This window comes from Sinocyclocheilus anshuiensis, unplaced genomic scaffold (genome assembly GCF_001515605.1).
Source record: "Sinocyclocheilus anshuiensis isolate Anshui unplaced genomic scaffold, SAMN03320099.WGS_v1.1 scaffold2148, whole genome shotgun sequence".
In the NCBI taxonomy this organism is placed as follows: Eukaryota; Metazoa; Chordata; class Actinopteri; order Cypriniformes; family Cyprinidae; genus Sinocyclocheilus; species Sinocyclocheilus anshuiensis.
In genome coordinates this window covers 64,649-74,932 of record NW_015546208.1, presented here as the reverse complement: position 1 = coordinate 74,932, position 10,284 = coordinate 64,649, and the positions used below count along the sequence as shown (strand labels likewise).

The 10,284-nt window shown below is 38.6% G+C and overlaps 1 protein-coding gene across 3 annotated transcripts in view; it reads left to right on the top strand.

Moving 5' to 3' along the window:
* Positions 1-398: 398 nt before the first annotated feature.
* Positions 399-10,284, top strand: part of prorsd1 (prolyl-tRNA synthetase domain containing 1) — a 15,783-nt gene continuing 5,897 nt past the window's right edge. For 2 of the 3 annotated variants that reach the window (XM_016503445.1, XM_016503447.1), the window contains exon 1: positions 9,405-9,594. In XM_016503445.1, the coding sequence (XP_016358931.1) occupies positions 9,511-9,594 (84 nt within the window). In that variant the 5' untranslated portion in view covers positions 9,405-9,510. Of the gene's footprint in view, positions 480-9,404; positions 9,595-10,284 lie in introns of those variants that run through there. The other variant, XM_016503446.1, reaches the window with a different exon arrangement.

Here is a 10,284-nt window from a genome sequence, read left to right as displayed (position 1 = left end):
GACAACTCTGAGCAGCCAAATCACATCAGAATTATAGCATGTTAAAGGAATAGTTCACCCAAAGATGAAAGTGTGCTCACTCTCAGATCAACGGAAAGGAGGACTAAGAATCTCCAACGACAGCTGGCAGTGCTACATTTGCTACAACGGCCTGCACTTCAGCGTCCGCCCATCTATCGCTGTTCTCCATACTTGCGAATAAGTTGACACAATGTTTACAGTATGTTTACACTGCGTTTTAAATCATGGCGGGTGAGGGCGTTTCCGTACGCGTTTGGTCAGTCAATGTCTGCTTACATCACAATTAGTACCAGTTGTGCTGGTTAGACCCTGCTCCTGAGTAGGAGCTCTGGACCAATCGCAGCAGTCCGGTGTGCGTCTGGACCAATCACAGTGCGCTGTAAGCAGATGAGCGGTTGGTCGCGATGGCGTCTGCAGAGCTGAGGAATCGTCTGGAGGAGCTTCTGAAGCGACTCGACATTGACACGATCTGTGTCTTGGTCCAGTACACCAGATTGCTGGCAGATGAACAAATAGACTCCCAGAACACCTGGAAAACTTCTTTTGAGGGAAATTTTGTGTAATATCTGATTGTTTGATCAGAAACACTAAATCTGTTCACTATTGTATATATATATATATAGCGCCTGTAACATCGAGATATATAATTGTTTGTTTTTTTGAAAATCACGATTTCTAGTTGTCTGAATTAGTGTCAATTCTGTAACCTTCAAACTATATTACTAAAGTAGAGTGAGAATGTTGATAGTATGTAACAGAATTGACGGTCATACACGAGACACACACATACATAACTGTCAACTGTCTGTACATCCACGCCAAGTCGAACTTCTCTCAAAAGTTGACAGCCTTTGAGGGGCTGCATGGAAATTATTCCATGGGAAACGACTGGGAACGGCACCAACTTTCAGCCGCGGACTTCCTGGAACGTAATCGGCAGCGGTAAAATGCTGACTACAGACATATGTGCTAGCTCTCCGAATTACGAACGTAGACCCTTCCTCCCGTCTAATAGCGACGACCCATTTCCTTTTTTGGTCTTCGTTTAAAGGAAACCCGTGAAAACTCAAATATGGTTGTTTTTGTTTAGAAGTGGTGCACTGAGGCACGCTACAGCAGCACTTATTCTTAGACTCCGCCATTGTTACCGGAAGTAACTTTACCCTGCGTTGGCGAACGCCGGAAACACAGAACCCGGAAGTGTGAAAAAGGCTAATTATGGTTCCATGTGTGTACAGAACACAGCTCACTCCTGAAACTGCCATGAATGTGCTAACCATAGCAACATTGTGGGGTCTTGGAGAGCTCAGTCTACATCCAGTTTTAATACTGGCTACGTTCACACTGTCAACTTTTGGGATTGAGTCTCGAAATGTCCCGTTCAAACAGCAGCTTACAGTTGTGTTTAGAATACTGTCTGTATGAATGTGCAACCTTACCAGTAACCATAGCGACAGCGACCAAAGTAAAATCAAAGATGGCGACGTCACTTTCTGACACGACAAGAGTAACCGTATTAATGACTCAAATACAGGACTGACAACCGTACTCTGCTGCTGTGTGAACGTGGCCCATGAATGTCTTTATTTGTCATGCAGAATGAGCTAGATGAAGTTGTGAGAACATGGAACACCCACCAAATAAGACCAGGCCAGGGACTGCCCACAGTTCGCCCAGTTCTGATGTTCTCTTTGCCCGAAGTTCATGGTGCAGCAGAAGACAAACTCAAATCTGTTCTTGCTGAGGAAGCGGCTGCTTGCTACACCCCTGTGACGAGACTGTATTTGAGCTCTGTCTTAACTGCTCCTGTGGACCCATACCATGCAGCTGAGCTGTACACTCTGTTAAGAAATGAGATACGAGAGAATATCTAGAAAGAAAAACTTTAAATGTTTGCATTTTAATGAAAGCATAATTAAACTTGAACTCAGATCTATATTACATTAGAGACTCAGACTGTATTACAATAAGTGTCATGCTAATATATTTTATTATTTTGAGCTGTGTAAGTGTAATAAACATTTTTAATAAAACAGTTGTGGTGTATGCTTATACAAACAAGAAATTACAGTACACCAGTAACTAACCATAATCAACGTAATACATGCAAAATATGTACAAAACCTTTTTTTTGCATTACATGCTGACACTCCTAAGCTTGATCTCAAATAACTTTTCAAGTATACCTTTTCAAGTATAAACCTGGTTTTCTTTAGAATTCTACATTCAGTGAGTATAGAAATATAAATCAGTATTTAAACATAATGAATGTAATGTTCCTAAGCTTGACCTTAAATTTGATACCATTTTTCTTTTCTGAAATTCAATGGGTATAGAATTTTTAATCAACACTGTATGTAGACCTAAGATGTAAACACAACACATACAGTGTATTTCCAGTTATGATACGTGACCCTGCAGCACAAAAGCAGTCTTAAGTCGCTGGGGTATATTTGTAGCAATAGCCAACAATACATTGTATGGGTCAAAATTATACATTTTTCTTTTATGCCAAAAATCATTAGGATATTAAGTAAAGATCACGTTCCATAAAGATATTTTGTAAATGTCCTACTGTAAATATATCAAAACTTAATTTTTGATTAGTAATATGCATTGCTAAGAACTTCATTTGGACAACTTTAAAGATGATTTTCTCAATATTTAGATTTTTTTGCACCCTCAGATTCCAGATTTTCAAATAGTTGTATCTCAGCCAAATATTGTCATATCCTAACAAACCATACATCAGTGGAGGGATTATTTATTCAGCTTTCAGATGATGCATAACTCTCAATTTCTAAAAATTGACCCTTATTACTGGTTGTGTGCTCCAGGGTCACAAATACAAAGCTTCAGTGTAATATGTTTAACGTTGTTATGTTTTCAAGTATGAACCTGCTATTTCTTCAGAATTCTACATTTACAGGCATTGAAGGTGTGTGTGATGTGTGTGTGTTTAGAAAAATGTCCAGCTACACAATGTCCATGACCCAGATGTTACTTTCCAGAACACAGTTAAGTTCAGCACAGAACTGTGGGATATTGTCACAGGAGTCACAGAGGTCCAATTGGCCTTCTAGTGAAATCTGTCTGAATAGCCTCTGTAACCACCAAATCAGAACCAGAACAGAATCTCACGAATCTGCTGAGTTTGTCTTCGTCAATTTCCCTGATCTACCTTTTCAAGTGATTGGCGACCTCTGTTTGATTTTCTGTCATTTCTGGTGGGAACTTCAAGAGCCCAGTCACCTCTTTTGGTGTAGGCTTCAAGTCTTTGTATAGCTGTTGAATTTCTTCACAGCTTAGAGAGATCAGGCCTGGAGTTTTGTGACCTCCCTCCAGCAGTCAATAACGAACATTGGTTTCTGAACGAGTTCCTTGTCAAGTATTCCTGGTAGAGAGGAAACCGTGACCCTCCTCCTGCACTCATAAGTGTTCATGATGTCCAGAAGCTCATCCGTGTCGTTGAGTGCTTGATTGAGAACATCTCGCTCCTGGCAGCTGACAAACTTCAGGAGTGTTGTATATACAGCCCCAAACAGCATCTCCTCAAGCAATGGTGGAGCATGCAGTCTTTAAACCCTTTAAGAAGGACTCGCCGCGCAGCTTTCCACGTGTCACTGCTGAAGTCATGCCTGAGGAAAGGCACTCTTACAGATGTTCCGACAGTGCAATGTTCATAGCAATCAGACCAGAAGGACGCCTGGCCCGCTACCTGCTTCCTCGGAGTCGTTGGGAAGTATACGTCTTACTGTCAAGGACTGGGTGACAATCTTGTGGTCAGAAAATGCCTCAATCATGTCGTTGAAGCTATGTGAGTAGTGTATGGTCAAGTTCCTGTTCTGTAAATCGTTAGGCACATTTTGTGGTGAGTCACAAGGGTCATGCATCACTGTGTCACTGAGAGAATCTTCCTCAGTAGCCGGTTGTGGACCAGATGTGATCTCGGGGTCACTGCTGACATTGAGCACCATGCCTGCAGGATGGTCTTGTGAGGAATGTAGGCTAACGTCTTCATCAGAAATAATAAAAAAAAAAACATCAGGAAGGGTGTCCTGAGGCTCATATATCTCTAGTTGCTCATTTTCTCATGCAAGGTACTTGGCCAGGTCTGCATCTTCCATAAGCAGGATGACTTCTCTATCAATCTGTGAAAGAAGAGGGACACGCATGTTAACTTTTGGAACAAGAATATTAATCATACGGTTTCATAACAGCTAAAAGGACATGTTATTAAAAAGGAGAACCAAATGTAAAATCTGGTCACTCAGATTTGATACAACTGTCAAGACACATCCGGTCCTGCAGTGTTTAGCTCCATCCCTAATCAAACACATCTGAAGAATCGTCTGGATTGCTTGAAAATTATAAGTGTGCTAGACTTGCAAAATTTATTTAAAAAATAATAATAATAAATTAGCATGCAAAATGTCTTCATACGCTGTAATGGCTGTGATATGACGTCGTGCTCTGCAGTGTCTTTTTAAAAACTGAAATCCAAAATGTAAAAACAATCTACACCACTTTCCTGCAATGCTACGGTTCAGACTTATGTTCTTTACATGTGGCCACCAGGTCATGCCATGATGTATCAGTCTTCTACTGGCCACACGGTTTCATACGAATTTGCAGGTTAGAGTTCACCAAACTTGTACCATGGTTTCCACTCTCTCGGATATACATATGAAATGTAAGTTAATGGAATGAAAAGTGTAGTGTGACTGGCCCTTAACTAGGGATGATGGGGGTCAAGTCTGCCCATCCTGCAGTAGGTGCATGTTTAAAGGGATATTAGGTTGTGACATGGCAGAGAAGTTTAGAAGTACTGTTATTGTTAACGAGACAGGGACTGTCTTTTAACAGAAGGATTAAAGAAAATTGAATAAACATTGTATTCTTATTATTTTTGTTATGTGTTCATAATTTTATTATAGTTGAACCATATTCAATGACCCTAATGACTTATCAAATGAACCAAAACACCATACCTTTTGCTGCTTCGTTGCCGTAATTTCTTCCTCAGGGATGCCTCCATTTCTCAGGAAATATGATCCCTAGTTTCCTCCATCATGGGCCTGCAAAGTAGTGCACAGAAGTGTTACGTTTAAATTGGATAACTTTAAAATAATTGGTCAGACTAGTGGGAAGAAACTGTGAAAACGCATCTTTGGACAAAATGAATATTTATGCCTTCTGCATGTCTTTACCTTTTTATTTTTTAAACCGTCAACAAATCCTGAAAATTATATACAGTACAGTACTGTGCAAAGTATTTGGAATTTTAGACTTTACCAAAAGAAAAAAATCCTTTAAAAACTTTGCTTTTACATGTGTTTTAATATTTCCAAACATTAATAGGGTGTAATTTTCCAGTGACATTTAGTATGAAACAGCTGTCCGATAACAGGTCCACACAGAGATCTGATCTCAACTTCATCGAGCAAGTCTGGGATTACATTAAGAGACAGAGGACACTAAATCAAACAACTGGTGCAACATATGAGTTTGTTAACAGTTCTGCGCTGTGCTGCATTATCAGAGGATAGAACAATGCCATGTTTCGTGAACACAGAGCTCGCACAAACGTTCACAGATTCAGCTCCGCTAACTTGACTACTAAATTTCACTGCCAGTGTTATCTCCTGGTTAATGATATTTACTGTATATGGTCAGTTAAGATAGTTTAAAAAACGCAATTGCTAGCATAAAAAATGCAATAGTTTACGCTCTGTTTTAACTGCAACGTCATCGTATACCCTATCTATCCAATTCCATCAAACTGCATTTACAAATGTGTACTAAAAGAGTTTTTAATTAAGCTTACCTTTTAAATGACCGTTGATGTTTGCAAGGCCTTCCTTAGAACTAAGAACTCACTGCCGCAGATGACGTGCTTGTACAAAACAACTTAAACTACAACATTCATGTAAACAAAATTACGACTTTATTTTCATAATTTTTACTTTAATTTTCAAAATATTCTCAAAATTCGAGTTTAATCTCGTATTACTACGAGTTTATTCTTGTAATTTTGACTTTATTCTCGTACTGCTATGACTTTATTCTCAAAATATTTCGACATTATTCTCGTAACATTTCGACTTTATTCTGGAAATATTTCGACTTTATTCTCGTAATATTTAGATTGTATTCTCATAACATTTCGACTTTATTCTCGTAATATTTCGACTTTATTCTCGAAATATTTCGACTTTATTCTCGTAACATTTCAACTTTATTCTCGTAATATTTCGACTTTATTCTCGTAACATTTCGACTTTATTCTCGTAATATTTTGACTTTATTCTCGAAATATTTCGACTTTATTCTCATAACATTTCAACTTTATTCTCGTAATATTTCGACTGTATTCTCGTAACATTTCAACTTTACTCTCGGAATATTTCGACTGTATTCTCGTAACATTTCGACTTTATTCTCGTAATATTTTGACTTTATTCTCGAAACATTTCAACTTTATTCTCGGAATATTTCAACTTTATTCTCGGAATATTTCGACTTTATTCTCGTAATATTTCGACTTTATTCTCGTAACATTTCAACTTTATTCTCGTAATATTTTGACTTTATTCTCGTAATATTTTGACTTTATTCTCGAAACATTTCAACTTTATTCTCGTAATATTTCGACTTTATTCTCGTAATATTTTGACTTTATTCTCGTAACATTTCAACTTTATTCTCGTAATATTTCGACTGTATTCTCGTAACATTTCAACATTATTCTCGTAATATTTTGACTTTATTCTCGTAATATTTCGACTGTATTCTCGTAACATTTCAACATTATTCTCGTAATATTTTGACTTTATTCTCGTAATATTTCGACTGTATTCTCGTAACATTTCAACATTATTCTCGTAATATTTCGACTTTATTCTCTAAATATTTCTACTGTATTCTCGTAACATTTCGACTGTATTCTCGTAACATTTCAACTTTATTCTTGTAATATTTCGACTTTATTCTCGTAACATTTCGACTTTATTCTCGAAATGTTATGACTTTAATCACGTAATCATAGATTTTTAAAAAATGTTTAATGTGGCACTAAAACGCCGTCGCAGATGACAGTATATTTACTGAACAAAAATCAATTATTTTATTGAAAATGTGTTTAAAAATATACAAACTTTGCTGAAGTGATGTGAACGAGTATTAGTTTAGATATAATGCAAATATTACTTTAGTGCAGGGGTCTGCAACCTTCAACATCAAAAGAGCCATTTTGGCCCCTTTCCCACACAATAAAATTCACGTGGAGCCGCAATTTGATCCCTAAAATGAAGATAACACAGCACATAGCTAAAGTTTTAATTTCAGAAGTGAGGGGGGGACTTTTCTTATGTCTTACTTTTAATTGGCTAAGAAATAAAATACACTGCTGGACAATAACCATTTGTATTCTATAATGTTTTTGATATATATTTTGCTAATGAGAATTTTATGATTAGGATTGGTTTATATACTACAAACACCGTTTCCATTTTTATCACAGAATAAGGCAGAAAATATATTTTATAGCTTCTGTACTGTAATAAATGCTATGTCAGTTAGCACTGTATCATTCATACACTTTATTTATTACCTGGAGAAGAATTTAAAAACACACATAAACCATATATTGTCGCAATAGTTTCATCAGTTACGGTTTATGCTTGTTATTCAGCTTAGCTACAGCGATAACTTGATGCCTTCGTCCATATTAGGGATTTCCTGGCTCGTCAAAAGTTATTACTTCTATGAGTCTGTTTTGGACTTTCTGTGTGAGAGCGCCTCCAGCTTCGAGTATGAATGAAACACACACTGCAGGAGAGTGCTGCGCGCTTCGTGATGATCACATCGTCTGATACGAATAAAACAGATCCAAAACGATGTGACTGTCTTGGCTCTTTTAATTTAAATCTAGATTTATTCACTCTGGCCCCTGAAAACATCTACGTGAACACACTGGAAAGAAGTACATGGGAAGAGTTTAGGTTTTATTAAAGCCCGTCCCCCGTGTATTCTATAAGCTACAGAGTGAAAGAGCGGCGTGTTTAGTGGAAGTATCTGGATCAATACTGCGGTCCTTTTTCATTTGAATTATTTAACAAGTATGTTAAGATTGCAATAGTCCTATTTTATAATTAAAAAGTATTAAAATGATAATAATAATAATAATAATAATAATAAGGTAAATATGAATTTTATTTTATTATTTCAATTGTAACAAATAAATAAAAGATGTTACATTTGCAATAATTCTATTTTATTGTAAAATAAAAAGTATTTAAAAATAATAATAACCAGGATTTAAGGAGTATAGTGAGAGTGACTCCTGGTTAACATGTAAATGAATGGGTCGTGTTTAATCACTATTTATACTAGTTTATGTATGACAACAGAAAATATGTAAATGGGAAGAGCTTGATTGGGCATTCAGTTGATGATGCTGTGATGCTGCGGGTGGAGCGGGAGTCTTCATCAGTCACTTCTGACCTACTGCTTCAACAAACCTGAACATAAGCAATAAACACACATCTCTCCAGCAGTGCTTCTCTGTCAGCGCATGGAATTGTGTTCTGTAATTGTTGCACATAAAAGTGGACTTTTTTAAATCCATGAAGATAGCTTGCACTAAGATTGTTTCTGACTTCATGTCCGTCAGTCTGTGGGTGTCTGAGGTGAAAGTTTGAAATGTTGAAGGAATAGTTCACCCAAAGATGAAAGTGTGCTCACTCTCAGTTCATCCGAGATCAGGATGAGTTTGTCTCTTCATCAGGTTTGTAGAAATGTAGCACTGCATCAGTGTCTCAGCAATGGATGCTCTGCAGTGAATGGGTGCCGTCAGAATGAGAGTCCAAACAGATGATAAAAACATCACAATAATCCACAAGTAATCCACAGCACTCCAGTCCATCAGTTAACATCTGGAGAAGACAAAAGCTGAAACTAATCCAGCATTAAGACGTTTTTAACTAAAATACGAGTCCATAATCCATAATAACACTTCCTCCAGTGAAAAAGTGTTCTTGTGTGAATCAGGAGAGAAATCTGCACAGATCAAGCAGTGTTTAAACAGCTCTAAACACATATGTGGCTGGATTTTGATGCAAGAGACAACAGCAGATGCACTTTTTCACTGGAGGAAGCGTTATTATGGATTATGCACTCGTATTTCAGCGACAGTTTGAAGTAAAACGTCTTGACACATTTGTTTCTTACAAACGCAGGATACAGGCACAGGATCAGCACAGTGAGGATTACAGAACCAAGGGCTCTGAGGCGTGTTTGTAAGAAGTGCAGCAGGTGGCGCTCTTTGACAACCGCCCGAACCGGAAGTGGAGGCGCGTCTTCAGTTGTGGAGCGAACGCGTTCTGGACCAATCGCAGCAGTCCGGTGTGCGTCTGGACCAATCGCAGCAGTCCGGTGTGCGTCTGGACCAATCACAGTGCGCTGTAAGCAGATGAGCGGTTGGTCGCGATGGCGTCTGCGGAGCTGAGGAATCGTCTGGAGGAGCTTCTAAAGCGACTCGACATTGACACGATCTGCGTCGATCATCCAGAGGTGATACTGAAGACATATATAACACACACACACACACACAGACACTCTCTCACGATTGTTCCTCATCCATGTACACACACACACACACTCACACTCTCTCTCTCACACAGACACACACACTCACACTCTCTCTCACACAAAGACACACACACACACTCTCTCTCTCACACAGAGACACACACACACTCACACGCTCTCTCTCACAAAGACACACACACTCACACGCTCTCTCACACACACACACACACACACACACATGCGGCTGTGAATGAGGATATACCATAGACTTTCACTGGTTTTATATGAAACTAATGATCACGCACAGTGAATTGTACTGTCACATTTACTTTCTTGAAGCCCCTTTTGTCACCAGCGTGTGGTGGGAATGTTTCCCTCTCTCACACACACACACACACACACACACTCACACTCTCTCTCTCACAAAGACACACACACACACACTCTCTCTCTCACACAGAGACACACACTCACACGCTCTCTCACACACACACACACACTCACACTCTCTCTCTCACAAAGACACACACACACTCTCTCACAGAGACACACACACACTCACACGCTCTCTCACACAGACACACACACACTCTCTCTCTCACACAGACACTCACTCTCTCTCACACAGACACACACACTCACACACACTCTCTCTCACACAGACACACACAC